Source organism: Zalophus californianus, chromosome 8 (assembly GCF_009762305.2).
Source record: "Zalophus californianus isolate mZalCal1 chromosome 8, mZalCal1.pri.v2, whole genome shotgun sequence".
NCBI classification, from domain to species: Eukaryota; Metazoa; Chordata; class Mammalia; order Carnivora; family Otariidae; genus Zalophus; species Zalophus californianus.
In genome coordinates this window covers 80,748,989-80,771,140 of record NC_045602.1, presented here as the reverse complement: position 1 = coordinate 80,771,140, position 22,152 = coordinate 80,748,989, and the positions used below count along the sequence as shown (strand labels likewise).

The window sequence follows — 22,152 nt, the reverse complement described above, 5'->3', positions numbered from 1 at the left end:
AGACAGGACTTTGAATTTCACTTACCTGTTGTCTTGAAAAGCCGCTCTTTCTGGCTTTGTAGGTGGTAGTCATTTCTGGTCATCCTGCACCTGCTGACTAGACGAAAACCTCTTTCATTTTAGAGACGGGCATTAGTACATGAATCAGTGGGACCCCTCCTCCCCCATTCTCAGCTTCCTGCTCTCTTGCCAATATTTAAACATAAGAATTGGTTTCTTCTTCAGGCATGAAATTGAAAATATTCTTGATCAAACAGCTCTTAAGTTATATGTGGCTATTTTGTACATTAAGATGTAAATGGTAATTTTTGTTGTTATTTTCATTGTAGTCATTGAACTTTGTTTTTTAAATGAAGTTTTTTTCTGTAAGCTTATGTGAATTTTTTAAAATAGTGACTTAAAATTTTTGGTGATAATATTTTTCCTACCTAAGAGCCATAGGAAAGAAGCTAAGAAAATCATTGGCCAGCTTCCACTTCATACTGTAAAGCATGGAGAAAAGGTAACATTTTCATGGGTTTTTGTTTCTTTTAGACTAAAGTACGTATCTGTTTATATGTCTAACTAAAACTTTCCGGTCTCTTAAACTCACATTGAACATGTGGAGTTTTGACTAGTTTGAGTCAGTACTAACTTGTATACGTGTGTTCATTTTAGAGAAGGGTTGGCAGAAATATTCAGTTGTACATGTGAAGAGCCTCTAAAACCTGTGCCACCAGACAAGGTAGCCATTGGTCGTGTATAGTTATTTTACTTTATTTTTTTTTAAGATTTTATTTATTTATTTGACAGAGAGAGATAGCGAGAGAAGGAACACAAGCAGGGGGAGAGGGAGAGGGAGAAGCAGGCTTCCTGCCAAGCAGGGAGCCCGATGCAGAGCTCGATCCCAGGACCCCAGGATCATGACCTGAGCTGAAGGCAGACGCTTAACAACTGAGCCACCCAGGCGCCCCTAGTTATTTTACTTTAAATGGATGAAATTGAACTTAAAATTTCAGTTCCTGAGTCACACTAGCTACATTCCAAATACTCAAATGGCCTGGTTGCTACTATACTGGACGGGACTGACATGTCTATCACGTAAGAAAGTTCTACCTGTTGGTCAGACCCAGATGACTCTAAGGAAGGTAAAGAACTTCCAAGTTCCCTTAGACTATAGACCTTTGATACTTTAAACTCATTTCTGTTAAATCTGAGTCTATAGGCTATGTGTTCATTCACTCTGATTCCCTTAAATACAGGGAGGAAAAAACTGGGATTTGTGGAGAAAGGAAGAAAAGATGTACTTAAACTACTTTTTTAAAAAAAGAAACATTTTGAGATGGCCAACCTGGGACATAAAAGGTCAAAATCATACCAGAGTTTTAAAGCATTTTGGGAATGGGACAGATCCTAAATCCAGAACCTCATATTCTTGGAAGATCGATTCTTTAAGAGGAAAACAGTTGCCAATGCAGTAGTAGTACTTTTTTTTAATGGTCTTCTGTGTCTTTGGATGCTGATAAGTGTGTTGACTTGTAGGTATAGGTTGGTTCTGTTGTTTTGATTTTCATTTCATCTCACCAAATTGTTGAGACTTCATCTATTCTACCCTCCACTCCTCCTTTAAAAAAGAGAAAGAATAACTGCACTTATTTTATGTATCCCTTCTTTTGACCAACTTTAAAGCAGAAATAATACTCATTAAATTCTAGACCTTTGAGTTTTTTTTAAACTTCGGATTCTGATATTAATGGTTTATTTTAGTATATTTAATATGAAGATACTCTTGGAATTATATTGCTGGCTTCCATTCTTTCCCTAATGCCTTATACAGAAGTAACAGCTGAATTTTAATAGTTTGTGCAGGGTACTGGTTTCTTTCCATGCAAATGTACTGAACAGAAAAAGTAAAAGAAAACAAGCAAACAAAAAAAAGTTTCTCATGTCCTGGCTTGAGATTAGCACTTGATGTACAGATCACGGAGGGTCCTTGGGGAAGGTCTCTAGTGAATGCCTGTGATAAACTCTACATGCATTGCACATGGCCAGTCACTTGATAAGCATGTAGTTTTATGTTCCCCTTAGAATATGTCTTCTCCATAGCAGGAAATCTCGGTCTATAAATAGGAGCAGAGATTTATATGTATAATATACTGAATTGAGTCTTTGAGAACATAAGTAAATTGATAGTATCCTCTTCCTATACAGAGCATTTGGGTTTTTGGGATTTTTTAAAAATTTCTTCATTTGAGAGAGAGCAAGAGCATAAGCGGAGAGGGAGAGGGTTAGAGGGAGAGGGAGAAGCAGACTCCTCGCTGAGCAAGGAGCCTGACATGGGGCTTGATCCCAGGACCCAGGGCTCGAGCCCAGGACCCCAGGATCATGACCTGAGCTGAAAGCAGACGCTTAACCAACTGATCCACCCAGGTGCCTCCAGAGCATTTCTTTATACAGAATATTTTTGAAAATGTGATCCTACTGTTTTTGAAAGTTGTCAAAATAATTGTTTAAAAAAATCCCTAAATGGTCAGTGAGGTACATACATGGATTTTTTCTTTTCTTTTTTTAATAAGTATCCTCTACACCCCATATGGGGCTTGAACTTATAACCCTGAGACCAAACGTCACATGCTCCTTTGACCAAACCAGCCAGGTGCCACACACATGGATTTTCTGATGATTTTGATTAAATTTGTACAGAAAAATTGTTGTGTTTTCTTAAATCTACATCTTGTCCAGTTCTAGAGACAGGTGTTTGGTTTCTAGTTTTTCTTTTCTTACGGACTCATTCACAGTAATGTATAAGCTTACAGACCATTAGAGACTTTAAAAATTGTTTCATCAGTTTTGTATGGCATACGATAGATAATATTTACTTTAGCAACATACAATTTTCAGTGTTATAGAATTTTAATAGTCTTTGATAATAATAATAATCAGTTTTTACTGCTTGCTTGCTAACAAGTGATATACATGGCTCAGTGTATTTTTAAAATAATTACATAAGGACAGGGTCGCTGTGTTCCTATAAAATACACTTGCTAATGTTGGAGCTGCATGCAGACACTGACTGGTAGTTCTTGAATCCATCCCAGAATCAAAGAGAGTCTCACTGACCTGTCTTGGGTCAGATGACCACTCTGGCTGTGCCTGCTTTGATGGGGTGAGGCCAGGTGATTTGATGGGGGTACCCAGGGGAATGGGGGAAAGGCTGACACCACCAAAAAGGTTGATGACCCATAGATTCTTAGCAGCTGTGGAAATTTTGTCACAAATTTTGCCAGGGACTGCTTCCTCCCTGGCAAGTTTTATTTCTTTTTACCTTTGTTAATTTGATAGATCAAAAATGGTAATTTATTTTAATCCGTAATTCTTTTATCACTAGTGAGGGGAATATTTTCAGATATTTAGCCATTTGTGTTTTCTCATTTGCAAGTTGTAACTATGTTCTTTATCAAATTCTAGTGAAAGTGCTCTTGCTTTTGTTTTTAATGATTCTAGAAACAAGTAGTTTATTGGATATTCTCTTTACAATTTTATATTTGAAAAATAATTTTTATTATAGTAAAATAGACCTTTGCATTTCTACAACCCTTAAAACATGAACACTACCTTAGTATCAAAACTGTTCGTGCCTGAATAGGTAACAATGACATTTTTTCCTTTTTGGCCAGATTCTTTAAATATAATCTCTGGACAGTGGTAAGAAGTAAATACTGGTAGAGATTGTGTTTAGCTTCTGGTTGTACCCTGGTAGTACAAAATTTGTCATTGTTTTACCCAGGACGTTGTGAGTTTTATCAAGATAGACCACGTAGCAAAGGATATAGTGAATTCTTTTCTTTCCTTTTTACAGGGAATTGATGTTGATGCTGAAAACTGTGCTGTGTGTATTGAAAATTTTAAAGTAAAGGACATTATCAGAATTCTGCCATGCAAGTATGTTTTTTTTCCTTCCTAAGATGCTACAAATTACTGGATAAGTTTCAGGTTTCTGACAAGAGTGTTAATGTGTCTTTTATGATGTGAGAATCTTGCTATCATGTGATGATGTTGTCATCATCTCATCCTTTAGGAAGGAAGCTTCAAGCCTTCTATGCTCCAGGATTATATTACTTTAAAATTGCTTAGGAGACTTCAGGCCCTAAGACAGACCCATTATAAATCTTTGCCATGGATTGGTGTTTAGTCTTAAGCAAGGCTTTATTAGAATCCTGAGAATTCCATCATACATTTAGCCATTCAAAACGTACATTGTGTGGGAGCAAGGAAACTGAAGCATGACCGGTGAAGGTCCCCAGGGGGAGGGCCAGAAATGGCTAGCAGAAAGTCAAGAAGGGTAGTGGTTTGCTATTATTTGTACCCTGGATTTTAGTTCTTTTGGGGGTTCTGAAAAAAAATATTTTTCCTTTAGGTACACTAGGGGCTTTGCTTTAGCAATGGGAAGTTGTGATTTCCTTTTTTTTTTTTAATAATGGGATACTTTAATTAACTGATAACTGTTTAGAAGAATGGCTGTTATCAAAAGGGTGTAAAAAATTATACTGTGCTTTCAGTCTGATCAATTTTAATTATGCTTCCCACCTTTTAGAAGCAGGTCAGAAATTAATGTGTAATTACGGTTTGCTTTATGTTTACAAAGTAGTATATATATATAAGTCCTCTATAGTAGGTTAAGTTCTCAGTAATTCTATAGAGAAAACAAATGAATATCAGAATAACAAAAGTGTCCAGAATAAAGATAGCTAACTTCGGTCTACAGGCTTTTATTTGAGGTTGGTGGGTGGGTACTTAATGAATTGGAGTCAGTATGTCCTGTGGAAAATTATTAAAATAGAAAAGAATTTTTATCTAGGATGGTTTAGGGCAAGTCTTTGTGAGTAAAAATGATGCCTGGGATGCAGCACAGATGAACGGCCTGAGGCTCACTTCCTTTGTAACACCAGATCTGTCCTGATGGCTGAGCTGGGTTTGGTGCTTGACCCTCACAAGCAGACATGTTGATTGTGCACATTTCCTGGTCTCCTGATCTGGGATTTTTACTTAATTTCCCCTCATTTTCTCCCATGCTTTATTTGACAGATTTCCCAATAAAGCCAACATGTTTCCTTTGTGTTTTTGTAAAAATTATTTCTTTGGGTCAGTCAGTTTCAGTTTCAGTTTGAGGATGGAAAGGTCAGAAGACTAACTAGGCTAGACTATGTTACGAAATTAAGTATGTTATTTTTAACTGCACTAGCAGACTTCAGTATGAAGAAGAGGCCTTCACACAACAGCATGAATAATGAACAGTTACTCGATATTTACTGTGCCCAGCACTGCTGTGAGCACGTTACGTATTTGCTGCTGAGAACAGCCTGCAATGGAGGTGCAGAGGTTAAGCAACTAGATCAGAGTCCCAGCATCGCATCACACAGCTGGTATGGGAGCCATGGGTCCTGTACCCCCTCTGCCTGACTCCTCATCTCTATCCTGTGTGGAAAACAGATTCACCACATAAGAGGCAAAGCTAGCCGACTAAGACAAGTCAGTAAAAAGAAAATACATAGGCAATTTTTATTTCTTCTTTCTTCGATTCTGAAAGTTATTATTATAGAAGAATGTAGAATATACAAAAATATGTTAAGACAGAAAATAAGTGTTTTTTTAAGCCTAAAACCCAGAGATGATCTGTTTATATTTTGTTGTATTCCCATTTGATTCGTTTCCTGAACTTATGTAAGATACTTTCAGCTTATTATTATTAGTTGACTGTTGATTTACTTATGCCATATTTATTCCCAAACGGCTTTAAAGTAAGTTACAAAGGCACAGAAAAATACAACCTAGCATGAAGCGAAAATAAACCATGCTATTTTTGTGGAGTGAAGGGAAAATTTCCCTGTAAGTTCCAGATTCTGTTTAATGTGGAAAGTAGAATAGATAATTACATAGAGTAAGTGAATAGACTAGAATGTTGAAGTTGTTCAACTTGTACTGAGGAGATGAGTTAGTAGAATGTGTTGTTTCCTTTATAAGATATAAACATTTATTTTAAAAAATTAACACATACTTAATTTTTTTAGGCATATTTTTCATAGAATATGCATTGACCCATGGCTTTTGGATCACCGCACGTGTCCAATGTGTAAACTTGATGTCATCAAAGCCCTGGGATATTGGGTTTGTTACATTTTTGTTTATATTCAATCTCTGCCCCAGTTCTTCCTGAGTGATTCAATTTCATTACTGACCAGAGCCAAGAGGAATGGACTAAGTGCTCCTTCTAACATCTTTGTGGTTCCCTGAAGAAACTTTCCTCTTGATTAAAAATGAATGTTTTAAGACATTCCATAAAGTTAACGAGCTACTGCCTTTGTGATTATATACTGATATGCTATATGTTTCCCCCAGAGAGTTTGTAATTGCTTAGAGCGATATATTGGTATGCTGCCCTGTAGAATGTATACATACTCGTCAGTTTCGTATGAACAAGAATTATCAAATCTTTGAAATGTAAGGAGCCTCATACATTTTCTGATTCAAGATGCATATTTTACATATGAGGAAACTGAAGCCAACCCTTCTTGACACCAGGTCTCAGATTTCTGGGTTTGGAAATCAAATCCTGCTAGGGAAATTGGTTCTGTGTGGTATTTGCTCCATCAGTTTGTGGTACTTAGGTGGTTGTAAGACCTTCCTCCAAAAACAAAGACATGAGGGCAGAGTGAAAGAGGGTGCTTCATAGTAGCCAGCCAGGTGCTGAGGGCCTTAAGTACATTATTACGTCATATCCTCATAGCCACTCTGGGAGGTAAGTACTGTTTCTCTCCCTATTTTACTAATGAGGAACTTGAACTTAGAAAAGCCGAGGAACTCACCAAAGATCACACAGCTAGTTATTTGGGAATCTGCTTTCAGATACAGGTTTGCTTAATTCCCGGATACAAGCTTTTAACCAGTAGTCCCACCCAAAAGGGGAAGACAGAAGAAAAAAACAGATTTTTCTAGATCATTATCTTTTTTATTGTTTTTAGAGTTTTCATATAATCTATTAATGTCTCAAAATATTCTTGATTAAATAGCAAATAGTTTTGAAATAATGATCTTATTACTTTAGAAGAAGTAATTTAAATATCACATACTTCTCTTATTGCTAAATGTAATTTTTTAGGGTTTTTTTTATAGTGTTTATGGTAGAGTTAGAAACTACGAGTTTTTTCTGTGATAAGCATTTCATGCACCTTACAGCCCCAATAGCCCTCAAAGAGTCCTCTCATCTTCTAGCTTGGTGGGTCTTGGAAAGATAGTTGAGATTGCTGCCTTGATTACCACGGTAATTATCTATGAATTGGATTTTTCTATTTTTTTTAAGATTTATTTATTTATTTTAGAGAGTGTGCGCATGCATGCACGAGTTGGGGGTAGGGACAGAAGGAGAGAACCTTCAAGTAGACTCCCCACTGAGCACAGAGCCCGAGGCTCCATCTCACAACCCATGAGACATGACCTGAGCCGAAATCCAAGAGTCTAAAGGATGCTCAGCTGACTGAGCCACCCAGGCACGCCTAAGAATTCTATTTTTCAAGTGTGAGTTTCAGAATGCCCCCATCACAGGTACAGGAAAGGAGAAAGGTCAGCATTCAAGATCTCTTTTTTATTTTAATTTTTTATTGTTATGTTAATCACCATATATTACATAATTTGTTTTGGTGTACTGTTCCATGATTCATTGTTTGTTCATAACACCCAGTGCTCCATGCAGAATGTGCCCTCCTCAATACCCATCACCAGGCTAACCCATCCCCCCACCCTCCTCCCCTCCAGAAACCTCAGTTTGTTTTTCAGAGTCCATCATCTCTCCTGGTTCGTCTCCCCCTCTGACTTAGTCCCCTTCAGAATGTGTCCTCTTTAATACCCATCACCAGGCTAACCCATCCCCCTATCCTCCTCCCCTCTAGAACCCTCAGTTTGTTTTTCAGAGTCCATCATCTCTCCTGGTTCGTCTCCCCCTCTGACTTACTCCCCTTCATAGCATTCAAGACCTCTTACTGAAAGAAAACTTACCTGCTCTGATGTCTAGAAAATTTGTCTTTCCTCTACAATTTCTAACATTTATTTATAGTTTTTAATAATGATGGCTCTGTTTAGCAGGGCATAACAGTGAATTTGAGACTTAGTGAACTGAGCCTGTGTTGTAGACACCCTTCCTGGGATTTTAAGCATTTTAAACAGTACAATACAGGGAGCTCAACAGATGTTTTTCTTGGCAAAGTTTTCCTTTTTCCTCTTCTCCTTCCTCTTTTCCTTTATTAGGTGCACAATGAAGCTCATTTTAAGTAATTTTCTTCATAGTCAGTTTTAAACCTGCTTTTCATTTCTAGAAATTTTTGAAAGGGTATTTCACTAACATTAGCACTGAGATTAATCCTCATGAGTTTTGTTTTTGGAACTACATATATATATTTCATACATTAAAAATGAAGATTATTCTTTTTGCATCAGGTTGGATTACTTTGTTAGAATGTTAATTTCAGAAAGCTTGGCTATGACCCCAGGAAGTGTGGTTTCTTTTTTATTTATTTAGTTTTAAAGATTTTATTTATTTATTTGAGAGTGAGAATGAGAGAGAGAGAGCATGGGGGGGAGGGTCAGAGGGAGAGGCAGACCCCCCGCTGAGCAGGGAGCCCGATGCGGGACTCGATCCCGGGACTCCAGGATCATGACCTGAGCCGAACGCTGTCGCTTAACCAACTGAGCACCCAGGCGCCCCGTGATTTCTTTTTTGAAGAACAGAAACCTCTAGTAACTTTAAATCAAACTCTAAGAAATTAACTTGTCTTGCCCTTAGTTGTTTTACAATTTTTGACGAGTGTGCCATTTTCTTTAGTCCCTTTGTCCCTCCTGCATTGGGTTTTGTAGACAGTGATGATACACTGTCGTGTGGCAGCTAGTTCTCGCTCCCAAGGAAACAGCTGTGGTCAAGGGCTGCCATCAGTCCTTCATGTGGACTTGAGAGGTGGTCCTTGCGTTGGCAGCTACAACCTTCTCGATGTGCCATTTGTCACTGTTGTTTTCATTCATTCAGCAAGCATGTATCAAAGGAGTGCTCTCTCAGGTGCTAGACTGGACCTTGACTTGGGGAGACAAAGATGAGTAAGATGCAGCCCTTCTGGTTGTGGACTTTAACTTTCTGGACTGTGGGGGCCAGGGCATACACCCACACACAACGCTGCAAAGGAGGTATGTTTGAAGTGCCGAGGAGCACAGAGAAAAGGAGGAATTTACTCCGCCAGGTGGAGTGGGAAGATAAGAGGGTGGTTTTTTAAGAGCGGAGTCTGAGCTGGGTGTTAAAGGATTTGCCTAACAGATCAGTATATTGCAGATGAGGGTGTGACCATGGGGGCTTTGAGACTGGCAGGTAGTTAAGTTTGGTGGGTATTTTGGTAACTATCTGGGAAAACAGATGAGGGTGGACTGGGTGGGAGTTTGGACAGTATGGCAACTCCATAGGATTTGTGGTTTGGTGTGTCCAGGGTCTGTTCTGAGGGTGTTCAGTTACTTAGCAGTGAGAAGGAAGCAGTGTAGCATGTGGTTCAGGAAGAGGGCGGTTCTAGAACTGGGTGGAGTGGCAGTGGGAGGAGCAGGCCCGCTGTGCCCTTGCCCCGAGAGCCCGGGGAGGGAGGTGGAGCCAGCACCGTGTTCTCGTGTGAAGCTCAGGCTCACTGTAAACCCACAGCCCCCCTCCTTTACTAGGTGACCTCACCAGTGCTTTCCTCTCTCACAGCATGGCTCTGACTCTGGCATTAATCAGAAAGGTATCTGGATAAATCTCTGTTTGAGACTGGGCTGTCACTTTTCTTATCCTGTTTTTTCCTTTAATGCAGCAAATGGAGCTGGAGGTACACTGACAGCCGACAGACTGTCTTTAGGGAGCCACAACTGATTCTAAGTGAATCAAATGCAATCTGAAGCCCTCTGTTGTCACACACTGTGTTCTTCCAAAACCCTGGTACCCACAGTAAGACAGTAGGGCAGTTATAGGCATTAATTCAAGCTCATGGCCACAGCCAGGCTGATTCACACCCTCTGTCCAGGAAGCAAGGAAAGTGTGTCTCGGACAAAACTTCACTTACTGTCAGTAAGAACTTAAAAGGTGGCATTGCTTACATCAAGGGGAAAAGTGGTTTTTCAAATGCACGGTGTTTAGCTCTTGGAAAGCAGCTTACTGAGAAGTAATTCATTTTCTGATGTTGCTAAATAAAGACAGTGTTCTTGCCATATTCTGTGTATAAAAGTAAATACTTTGTAGGAATTGTGAGTAATGATCATGAAATGATAGATAAGCTTTGATTGTGTTACTCAGACAAGGTATTTTCTTTTATTCTCTCAAGGGAGAACTTGAGGATGTGCAGGAGATGCCTGCTCCAGAACCTCCCCTTGGGAGTGTTTTGGCTGCAAATTTGAGTATTACTTTACAAGATGACAGAAGTGAGGGGAGCAATTTGCCATCGGCTTCCACTGGTGATTCTGCACCACAGTGTGATGCCAGTTTCAAAGAAGATGCAGGTGAAAACACAGCCTTACTAGGTAAGTGCCTTGCAAGTCACAAAATGATGTTAGCAGTTGGGGAAAAAAATGCAGAAAAGCATAAAGAAAAATGAAAACCATAATCCCACACCTGCAAATACCATTTTCAACATTTTGATAAATCCCTTTTCAGGTGTTTTTCAGTGTTTAAGGATGGGGAGAATATCATTTATGTGCTGTTAGGTAACCTGTTTTTTCTCTTAATGTGTGAAGCTCTCTCTGTGTGGTGTGTGATTCTGTGTGGTACGTAGTGTTACAACTCCAGTTTACTGGAATTTTTTTAAACTGCACCCTTTTGGTGGACTTTAACACTTTGAAATCATTATGTGTATACCTTCACCACTTGTCTGATTGCTTCTTGTCATTCGGAGGGATGAAATAGAGTGAATTGCATTTTTTTTTATTACCGATGAGATTACCTTTTCATATTTGTGGTCGTTTTTATTCTCTTACAAGTTGCCCGTTTCGTGCGTACCTTGTTTTGCTTCGGAGAAACTAATTTTTTCATGTTGCTTCTAAGAGCTCTTTGGTATTTGTATTTGTCATCTGTATTGTATACTTCTCCCCCAATTTCGGTATCATTTGGTTGATGTATTTTGTTTTTGTTTTTTAAATTTTTTTTGATGTAGTGTTCCATGGTTCATTGTTTGCGTATAACACCCAGTGCTCCATGCAGAACGTGCCCTCCTTAATACCCATCACCAGGCTAACCCATCCCCCCACCCCCTCCCCTCTAGAACCCCCAGTTTGTTTCTCAGAGTCCATAGTCTCTCATGGTTCATCTCCCCCTCAGATTTCCCCCCCTTCATTTTTCTCTTCCTACTATATTCTTTTCTTTTTTTTTTTTAACATATAATGTATTATTTGTTTCAGAGGTACAGATCCGTGATTCATCAGTCCTACACAATTCACAGTGCTCACCACAGCACACACCCTCCCCAATGTCCATCACCTAGCCAACCCATCCCTCCCACCCCCCACCACTCCAGCAACCCTCAGTTTGTTTCCTGAGATTAAGAATTCCTCATATTGGGACGCCTGGGTGGCTGCCTTCGGCCTAGGTCATGATCCCGGGGTCCTGGGATCGAGTCCCGCATCGGGCTCCTTGCTCGGCAGGGAGCCTGCTTCTCCCTCTCTCTCCCTCTGCTTGTGCTCTCTCTGTCAAATAAATAAAATCTTTAAAAAAAAAAAGAAAGAATTACTCGTATCAGTGATATCATATGATACATGTCTTTCTCTGATTGACTTATTTCACTTAGCATAATACCCTCTAGTTCCATCCACATCATTGCAAATGGCAAGATTCCCTTTTTGGTGGCTGCATAATATTCCACTGTGTGTGTGTGTGTGTGTGTGTGTGTGTGTGTGTGTGTGTGTGTGTGTATACCACATCTTCTTTCTCCATTCATCTGTTGATGGACATCTCGGCTCTTTCCAGTAGTGCATAATATTCCACTGTGTGTGTGTGTGTGTGTGTGTGTGTGTGTGTGTGTGTGTGTGTGTGTGTGTGTGTGTGTGTGTATATACCACATCTTCTTTCTCCATTCATCTGTTGATGGACATCTCGGCTCTTTCCAGTAGTGCAATTGCTGGGTCGTGCAGTAGCTCTATTTTCAACTTTTTGAGGAACCTCCATACTGTTTTCCAGAGTGGCTGCACTAGCTTGCATTCCCACCAACAGTGTAGGAGGGTTCGCCTTTCTCCACATCCCCGCCATCATCTGTCATTTCCTGATTTGTTAATTTTAGCCATTCTGACTGGTGTGAGGTGGTATCTCATTGAGGTTTTGATTTGGATTTCCCTGATGCCGAGCGATGTTGAGCACTTTTTCATGTGTCTGTTGGCCATTTGGATGTCTTCTTTGGAAAAATGTCTGTTCATGTCTTCTGCCCATTTCTTGATTGGATCATTTGTTCTTTGGGTGTTGAGTTTGAGAAGTTCTTTATAGATTTTGGATACTAGCCCTTTATCTGATATGTCATTTGCAAATATCTTCTCCCATTCTGTTGGTTGTCTTTTGGTTTTGTTGACTGTTTCCTTTGCTTGCAAAAGCTTTTTATCTTGATGAAGTCCCAATAGTTCATTTTTGCCCTTGCTTCCCTTACCTTTGGCGATGTTTCTAGGAAGAAGTTGCTGCGGCTGAGGTCAAAGAGGTTGCTGCCTGTGTTCTCCTCAGAATTTTGATGGACTTCTGTCTCACGTTTAGGTCTTTCATCCATTTTGAGTCTATTTTTGTGTGTGGTATAAGGAAATGGTCCAGATTCATTCTTCATGTGGCTGTCCAATTTTCCCAACACCATTTGTTGAAGAGACTGTCTTTTTTCCATTGGACATTCATTCCTACTTTGTCGAAGATTAGTTGACGATAGAGTTGAGGGTCCATTTCTGGGCTCTCTCTTCTGTTCCATTGATCTGTGTGTCTGTTTTTGTGCCAGTACCATACTGTCTTGATGATGACAGCTTTGTAACAGAGCTTGAAGTCCGGAATTGTGATGCCACCAGCTTTGCTTTTCTTTTTCAACATTCCTCTAGCTATTCGGGGTCTTTTCTGGTTCCATACAAATTTTAGGATGATTTGTTCCATTTCTTTGAAAAAATTTGATGGTATTTTGATAGGGATTGCATTAAATGTGTAGATTGCTCTAGATAGCATTGACATCTTCACAATATTTGTTCTTCCAGTCCGTGAGCATGGAACGTTTTTCCATTTCTTTGTGTCTTCCTCCATTTCTTTCCTGAGTATTTTATAGTTTTCTGAGTGCAGATTCTTTGCCTCTTTGGTTAGATTTATTCCTAGGTACCTTATGGTTTGGGTGCAGTTGTAAATGGGATCGACTCCTTAATTTCTCTTTCTTCTGTCTTGTTGTTGGTGTATAGGAATGCCACTGATTTCTGTGCATTGATTTTATATACTGCCACTTTACTGAATTCCTGTATGAGTTCTAGCAGTTTTGGGGTGGAGTCTTTTGGGTTTTCCACATAAAGTATCATATCATCTGCAAAGAGTGAGAGTTTGACTTCTTCTTTGCCAATTCAGATGCCTTTGATTTCTTTTTGTTGTCTGATTGCTGTGGCTAGGACTTCTAATACTATGTTGAATAGCAGTGGTGATAGTGGACATCCCTGCCATGTTCCTGACCTTAGGGGGAAGCTCTCAGTTTTTCCCCATTGAGAATGATATTCACTGTGGGTTTTTCATAGATGGCTTTTATGATATTGAGGTATGTACACCCTATCCTTACACTCTGAAAAAAGTTAATCAAGAAAGGATGCTGTACTTTGTCAAATGCTTTTTCTGCATCTATTGAGAGGATCGTATGGTTCTTGTTCTTTCTTTTATTAATGTATTGTTTCCCATTGATTGATTTGTGGATGTTGAACCAGCCTTGCAGCCCAGGAATAAATCCTGCTTGGTCGTGGTGAATAATCCTTTTTATGTACTATTGTATCCTATTGGCTAGTATTTTGGTGAGAATTTTTGCATCCATGTTCATCAGGGATATTGGTCTGTAATTCTCCTTTTTGATGGGATCTTTGTCTGATTTTGGGATCAAGGTAATGCTGGCCTCATAAAATGAGTTCGGAAGTTTTCCTTTCATTTCTATTTTTTGGAACAGTTTCAGAAGAATAGGTATTAATTCTTCTTTAAATGTTTGATAGAATTCCCCTGGGAAGCCATCTGGCCCTGGGTTCTTGTTTGTTGGGAGATTTTTGATGACTGCTTCAATTTCCTTTGTAGTTACAGGTCTGTTCAGGTTTTCTATTTCTTCCTGGTTCAGTTTTGGTAGTTGATACATCTCTAGGAATGCATCCATTTCTTCCAGATTATCTAATTTGCTGGCATATAGTTGCTCATAATATGTTCTTATAATTGTTTGTATTTCTCTGGTGTTGGTTGTGATCTCTCCTCTTTCATTCATGGTTTTATTTATTTGGGTCCTTTCTCTTTTTTTTTTTTTTTTTTTGATAAGTCTGGCCAGGGGTTTATCAATCTTGTTAATTCTTTCAAAGAACCAGCTCCTAGTTTCGTTGATCTGTTCTACTGTTCTTTTGGTTTCTATTTCATTGATTTCTGCTCTGATCTTTATTATTTCTCTTCTCCTGCTGGGTTAGGCTTTGTTTGCTGTTATTTCTTCAGGTCCTTTAGGTGTAGGGTTAGGTTGTGTATTTGAGACCTTTCTTGTTTCTTGAGAAAGGCTTGTATTGCTATATACTTTCCTCTTAGGAGCACCTTTGCTGCATCCCAGAGATTTTGAACAGTTGTGTTTTCATTTTCATTTGTTTCCATGAATTTTTTTAATTCTTTAATTTCCTGGTTGACCCATTCATTCTTTACTAGGATGCTCTTTAGCCTCCATGTATTTGAGTTCTTTCCAACTTTCCTCTTGTGATTGAGTTCTAGTTTCAAAGCATTGTGGTCCGAAAATATGCAGGGAATGGTACCAGTTGAGACCTGATTTGTGACCTAGGATGTGATCTATTCTGGAGAATGTTCCATGGGCACTAGAGAAGAATGTGTATTCTGTTGCTTTGGGATGGAATGTTCTGAATATATCTGTGAAGTCCATTTGGTCTAGTGTGTCATTTAAAGTCTTTATTTCCTTGTTGATCTTTTGCTTAGATGATCTGTCCATTTCAGGTGTTAAAGTCCCCTACTATTATTATATTGTTGTCGATATGTTTCTTTGATTTTGTTATTAATTGGTTTATATAATTGGCTGCTCCCATGTTAGGGGCATAGATATTTACAATTGTTAGATCTTCTTATTGGATAGACCCTTTAAGTAGGATATAGTGTTCTTCCTCATCTCTTATTACAGTCTTTGGTTTAAAATCTAATTTGTCTGATACAAAGATTGCCACCCCAGCTTTATTTTGATGTCCATTAGCATGGTAAATGGTTTTCCACCCCCTCACTTTCAATCTGGAGGTGTCTTTCGGTCTAAAATGAGTCTCTTGCAGACAGCATACCGATGTGTCTTGTTTTTTTATCCAATCTGATAGGCTGTGTCTTTGGATTGGGGCATTTAGCCTCTTTACATTCAGGGTAACTATTGCCATTGTATTGCCTGTAAGGTGACTGTTACTGTATATTGTCTGTGTTCCTTTCTGGTCTGTGTTGCTTTTAGTCTCTCTCTTTGCTTAGAGGACCCCTTTCAGTATTTCTTGTAGGGCTGGTTTCGTGTTTGCAAATTCTTTTATTTTTTGTTTGTCCTGGAAGCTTTTTATCTCTCCTTCTGTTTTCAATGACAGCCTAGCTAGATATAATATTCTTGGCTACATGTTTTTCTCGTTTAGTGCTCGGAAGATATCATGCCAGTCCTTTCTGGCCTGCCAGGTCTCTGTGGATAGGTCTGTTGCCAATCTAATGTTTCTACCATTGTAGGTTACAGACCTCTTCTCCCAGGCTGCTTTCAGGATTTTCTCTTTGTCTCTGAGACTTGTAAGTTTTACTATTAGATGTCGGGGTGTTGACCTATTTTTATTGATTTTGAGAGGGGTTCTCTGTGCCTCCTGGATTTTGATGCCTGTTTCCTTCCCCAAATTAGGGATGTTCTCTGCTATAATTTGCTCCAGTATACCTTCTGCCCCTTTCTCTCTTTTTTCTTCTTCTGGGATCCCAATTATTCTAATATTGTTTCATCTTATCGTATCACTTATCTCTCAAATTCTGCCCTCGTGATCCAGTAGTTTATCTCTCTTTTTCTCAGCTTCTTTATTCTCCATCATTTGGTCTTCTATATCACTAATTCTCTCTTCTGCCTCATTTATCCTAGCAGTTAGAGCCTCCATTTTTTATTGCACCTCAATTAATAGCCTGTTTGATTTCGACTTGGTTAGATTTTAGTTCTTTTATTTCTCCAGAAGGGGTTTCTCTAGTATCTTCCATGCTTTTCTCAAGCCCAGCTAGTATCTTTAAAATCGTCAGTCTGAACTCTAGTTCCAACATCTTACTAATGTCCATATTGAGTAGGTCCCTGGCAGTCGGTACTGCCTCTTGTTCTTTGTTTTGAGGTGAGTTTTTCCATCTTGTCATTTTGTCCAGAGGAGAATAGATGAATGAGAGAACAGAATGCTAACAGGGTAACAACAATCCCAGAAAAATATACACCAAACAAATCAGAAGAGACCCAAAACCGGGGGAAAAGAAAGTGAAAAAAAAGAAAAAAAGGATATGATCAGATATGAGCAGGCTGGTGCATAGATCAGTGCCACACACTAGATTTTGGGTGTATTTTGGTCCATTAGAAGAAACTGCCTCCCAAAATTTTAAAGAAAGAAAACTTATATGTGTACAAAAATAAGGGTAAATACGATGAAGGGATGGAATATGACTGCAAAGATGAAAATTATAAAAGGTTTTATAAAAGGAATTGATAAGTTGGTTGAAAAAAAGAAGAGAAATTTAAAAAAAGAGAATGTGATCAGGCAGGAGACTAGAACAAAGCCATACACTAGAGATTTAGGGTGTATTTTGGTCTGTTAGAAGAAACTGTATCCCAAAATTTTAAAGAGAGAACAACTTATATATATATATATATATATATATATATATATATATATACACCAAAAATAAGGTTAACTATGGGATAGAATATGACTCTAAAAATGAAAAATAAAGATTTTTAAAAAAGAGATTGATAAGATGTTGGTTGAAAAAGGGAAAAAGAAAAATGCAAAAAACAATAGAAAAAGAAAATTAAAAAGATTAACTTTGAAAGACTAAAGAATCATGGTAAAAAAAACATGGATTCTATGTGCAGTATTCCCCCAGCGCTGGAGTTCTGCTGTTCTCATTGATCAGTAAACTTGGTCTTGGCTGGCTGTTCGTGCTGATCTTCTGGGGGAGGGGCCTGTTGCCGTGGTTCCCAAATGTCTTTGCCAGAGGCAGAATTGCCCCGCCCTTGCCAGTCTGGGCTGAGTAATCTGCTCGGGTTTGTTCTCGGGAGCTTTTGTTCCCTGCAAGCTCTCAGTACAGTTTTGGAGGAGAAGAGTGAAAATGGCGGCCTCCCAATCTCCACCCAGAGGAGCGGAGAACTTGGGGCCCTGCTCCTCAGTGCGCCCCCAGAGAAAAGCAGTCAATCACTCCCGTCTCCCCGGTCTCAGCCTGTGACCGAGTGTTTCTGTCTCTGGCACATGACCCCGTGTGGAGTCTCCAAACCCAGCACATCCCTGCAGTGTGCTCCTCCTGGAGGAGGAAGGGGAGTCTCTCCAGATCTGCTGCTTGTTGGGTCCCTGCTGGAGGAGCAGTGGCCCGACTGGGCCGGGGATCACGGTTTATGGCAACCCCGAGCTGAGAGCCTGCGCCTCATCTCCATCTCTGCAGCCGGCTTCCCCGCTCTGATATCTGGGAGCTCTGCAGCACTCAGGCACCCCCGGTCTTTCTGTGACCCCGAGGGTTCCACCCCCTGCTTAGCCACTGGAGCAACGTCCCTCAGCGGAGACGACTTCTAAAAGTTCCGATTTTGTGCTCCGCAGCTCTATCACTTGCCAGTAGCGGCTGATGGAGGCCCCCTCCCCCGCCGTCTATCCTCCCAAATATTGCCTCGGATCTGCACGTCCTACCTTCCAGAAAGTGGTCGCTTTTCTGTTCAGAGTTGCTGCTATTCTTTTCTTCGATCTCCTGTTGAGTTCGTAGATGTTCAGAATGGTTTGATCCCTATCCAGCTGAATTCCTGGGACCAGACGAAATTTAGGTCTCCTACTCCTCCGCCATCTTGCTTCTCTTGGTTGATGTATTTTGTAAGCAGAAATGTTTCATTTTTCTCTAGTCCAACATATTCTTTCATGATTCTGCCTTTGATAGCATGCTAACTTTGGAAGATCTTCCTTATCTCAGAATCCAAGTATATTAACCCAAATCTTGCTAATATTTGTGGTTTTGTATTTCATTACCTTTAAATCTTTAATCCACATGGTTTAAGAGAAGATTTAACCTATTTTCCCCCAAAGTTTAACCAGTTGTCCCAATATTCAGTGAATTATAATTATTTTAGTGACTAATAATTATTTAGTGAATAATAATTATGAATACGTTTTGATATTGGCAAGGCAAATCCCTTCATCTTGAATTTTAAAAAATCTGACTATTCTGCATTTTCTAAAAAAAATAACATTTGCCAAGTGAAAGAAAATCCCATTAGAATTTTTATTATAATCAAATAAGTTTACATATTATTTTAACTGGGAAGAATTGATGCTTCTAGGGTGCCTGGGTGGCTCAGTTGGTTGAGCGACTGCCTTCAGCTCAGGTCATGATCCTGGAGTCCTGGGATCGAGTTCCACATCAGGCTCCCTGCTCAGCAGGGAGTCTGCTTCTCCCTCTGACCCTCCCCCTCCTCACGTGCTCTCTCTCTCATTCTCTGTCTCTCAAATAAATGAATAAGATCTTTAAAAAAAAAGAATTGATGTCTCTAATTTTGAATTTTGCCATAAGGGAAGAGGACACATATTTTCCAAATTAGTGATATTCAAACTGAACTAGTTTTGTGTTTGACATGTTTAAGATCTGTGAGGCAAAGATAGCTAGAAGTATTAGAACTTAGGTTTTAAACTGGTATCAGAGGGAAAAGACCACATTGTGGAAGAGAAGGGGAACATCCATTTCAGAGCATTAGAAGGTGGAAAGGGCATTCTCCTAACTAGCTCCCTGGCCTCCTGCTGGGATTGAACCACCTCAGGGATTCCATCAAATTGAGCCCAAGTGCATGCCAGTGTAATTTTGCCATTGCCTTCAGTCTCCAGAAAAGAAACTAAATTTCCTTTCTGTAGTGCTTGACTACCCTTGAGATAATGAAAAACTGGTAAGGACTCTTATCCTGACTAAATGTCCTTCAAAAGCAGTCCCCCATGTTTTCCTGCATTCTTGTTACCTGTAGTGCATTAGTTGATCAGCAAGATCTCTCTCAGAACTAAGATGATATCATGTGAAATAGTGCATAGAAATAAAGGTGGAAAAAGAAGCTAGATTATAAAACAACAGAATGTTAGATGCCTTCTGAAGAAGTTGGGCCCTATCCCCATACCTCCGTGTGTGTGTGTGTGTGTGTGTGTGCGCGCGCACGTGTGCACACTTGGTTTCTATTTTCTTTTTTTGTCTTTTTTTTTTTCCCCTTAAATTTCCAAGTATTTTTTCACCAGTAAGTTGACAGGTAATTTAAATGATAATGTTCTTTCTACTTTATCACTGTACCAATGTAATTTGAGAAACATTAAATTAGAGAAATCAGTTTTTTAAGCAGACATTAGTACTTCCAGAATAAAATGTGGCTTCACTTAAAGTTGAGATAACATTTACTGGACTCTTAGGAGCAACTAGAAATAAAACATGGAAATTATTAGTGGTAGACTACTCACCAGAGAGTGTTTCCCTGGTGAGTGCTCCTGCTCTTGTCCAGTTGACCTTGGCTCTGAGTGTAGGTGAGTTCAAATATTCGGTTCTGTATTTAAGGAGGTATTCAATTACTGTAAGAAACCTTTGTGCTGAAATTATTTTGTGCTACTCTTCCTAGTAATACCAGTGTGTCTGGAGTTGAATCCCTATTGCTCTTCCAAGGTAGTTTAACCTCTCTGTGCCTGTTCTTAATCATCTGTAAAATGAGCATAATAACATTGGGTCACATACATAATCCAGTAAATGTTCGCTGTTTTCATGGGCAGTGACACTGACCGCATCATCATGGTTGTTGTCACAGCTCTCTGGTTTACTTTTAAAAACATACACTAATACCACCAACTAAGACTGCATTTTCTTTATAGTCCCATGTTAATCAGAGTAATGTTGGTTAGGCTAATACTAGAAAACCTCTCATACCGTATATGTGAGGAAGATGTTTGTATATTTTTCATGACTTAATGGAATGGGTTTCCATTTTTACATGTAAGTTTTATTTAAATTTTTCTGTTATTTGTTTCTTGAATTATAGCCTCTAAGTGGTCACAGTGTTTATGTAATTAAAGTTTAGAGTATGCTATGTGACTAACATTGGTTTTGTTACTTCGTCGTAGAAACGGGCAGGAGTGACCTTCAATGTGGAGGACCCATCTCCTAGCGCACATCCTGATGACCACATCATGGACAGAACTTTGGCTTGAATTAAAGGACTTTTTTTTTTTTTTAACTTCAGCACATAGTTTGTATATTTGAAAATAATGTACATTCTTTTACCTTTCAGGTTCTGATTTGATATACAAAGGGCTAAGATATTTTATTCTTAAAGAGACATTTTGAATTGTCTTAATATATTTATCTACTAAAATACATCATTTATGATAAACAGTATGTTGTTTTGGACTATTACAGAGACCACTAGGAAGGCACTCTAAAGGGGACAGGTGGGGGGTGTTTCTGAATAGTAGACTAGCTGCTACGGTACTGTGAAAACAGGATTAATTTTGTTTCTCAAGGATGATTTTAGACTGAGCAACTGAATTTAGACTAGTAGAAATGGAATTGTATAATTCAGTGATTGATCCCAAGTTTTCCCTGGAGGAAAGACTTTTCTAGAACATTAAACCTATGAATGAGATGAGAGAACTCTATAGCTTTCTTGAACCTCCATGTCATCATCTAGAGACTTTGAAACCTAAGAAGACTTTTTCATTGTTTTCTCTTTGGAATTATAGGAAAAGCACTAGATGACTTTAGGATTTGCGTTTTTCCTTTTTAATTCCTAATTACATATGACACCTTAAAGGAGAGGGAAATTTATCCATTTTTTTTCTACAAATAAAAGAAGCTAAGATTCTGCATCACACATGAGCAATAAATTTTTCATTGCCTTAAGGAAATGGAGTAGGCAGACTTTTTTTTGGTAAATGATGAATGTGTTGGTTCCAACTACAATTTAGTCTTTACAATTAAAAAGATGATAGATGGAGAATTTTGATTGTCGTTGTTACAAAATAAGCAACCAGTTTTCTTGATTGATTTAAAGCAGATTTAATGATCATGACCTTGTGTCATCATCTATCCTTTTTAAAATCTTGGCTGTTCTTATAGGTGAAAGGATCAGGTTAATGTAAAGCTTTTGGAGACCGTGCTCTTAAGTTTTCTAAAGTGATTAAGCATCCACGTACTCTTCTCTCCCTTCTTGTAGGTGGAAGTTGAGGAGGGTGAGGGAAAGTTATTTCTTAACTTGAAACTGTTGTCCTTTGTTGCTTCTAAGCTAGTTGCTGTGTATATCTTTATTTTGTGAGTAAAAATAAATATCTATTGAGAAAAATAGAATTTTAAAGAATTTATTCTTACAGCTGTATCTAAGTTGTGTATAGCTTATTTTTTTCAAACTATTTATTGCACCTGGATTCTAGCCACTCGTAGTGAAACACTTGGTGAGTTTTACTTTACCTTTTTTTTTTTTTTCCACTTTACTGAAGTAAACTCTGGCCAGATTCAATATGAGGAGCTACTGAAACAGAAACTTTGTTTTACTTTGAGCTCTCATGTTAACAGCTTCAAAGTAGGTTTCCCTAATAGCCATTATCTTTGAAATCTGCCTTCTGTGGTTCTTTGAGAATAGGAAAGTATGTCCTTGATTCTGTACCAAGTAGATTTTTGTGCTCTTTGTATTTTAAGATACATACTTGGGAGAAATACTT

At 38.8% G+C, this 22,152-nt stretch overlaps 1 protein-coding gene across 1 annotated transcript in view; it reads left to right on the top strand.

Moving 5' to 3' along the window:
• The window catches only part of RNF149 (ring finger protein 149), a 34,692-nt gene extending 12,916 nt beyond the window's left edge, over positions 1-21,776 (top strand). Inside the window, exons 3-7 of the mRNA XM_027624172.1 lie at positions 434-502; positions 3,839-3,921; positions 6,048-6,144; positions 10,356-10,551; positions 20,560-21,776. Of these exons, the coding sequence (XP_027479973.1) occupies positions 434-502; positions 3,839-3,921; positions 6,048-6,144; positions 10,356-10,551; positions 20,560-20,603 (489 nt within the window). The 3' untranslated portion in view covers positions 20,604-21,776. The remainder of the gene's footprint in view (positions 1-433; positions 503-3,838; positions 3,922-6,047; positions 6,145-10,355; positions 10,552-20,559) is intronic.
• The last annotated feature ends 376 nt before the right edge of the window (positions 21,777-22,152 follow it).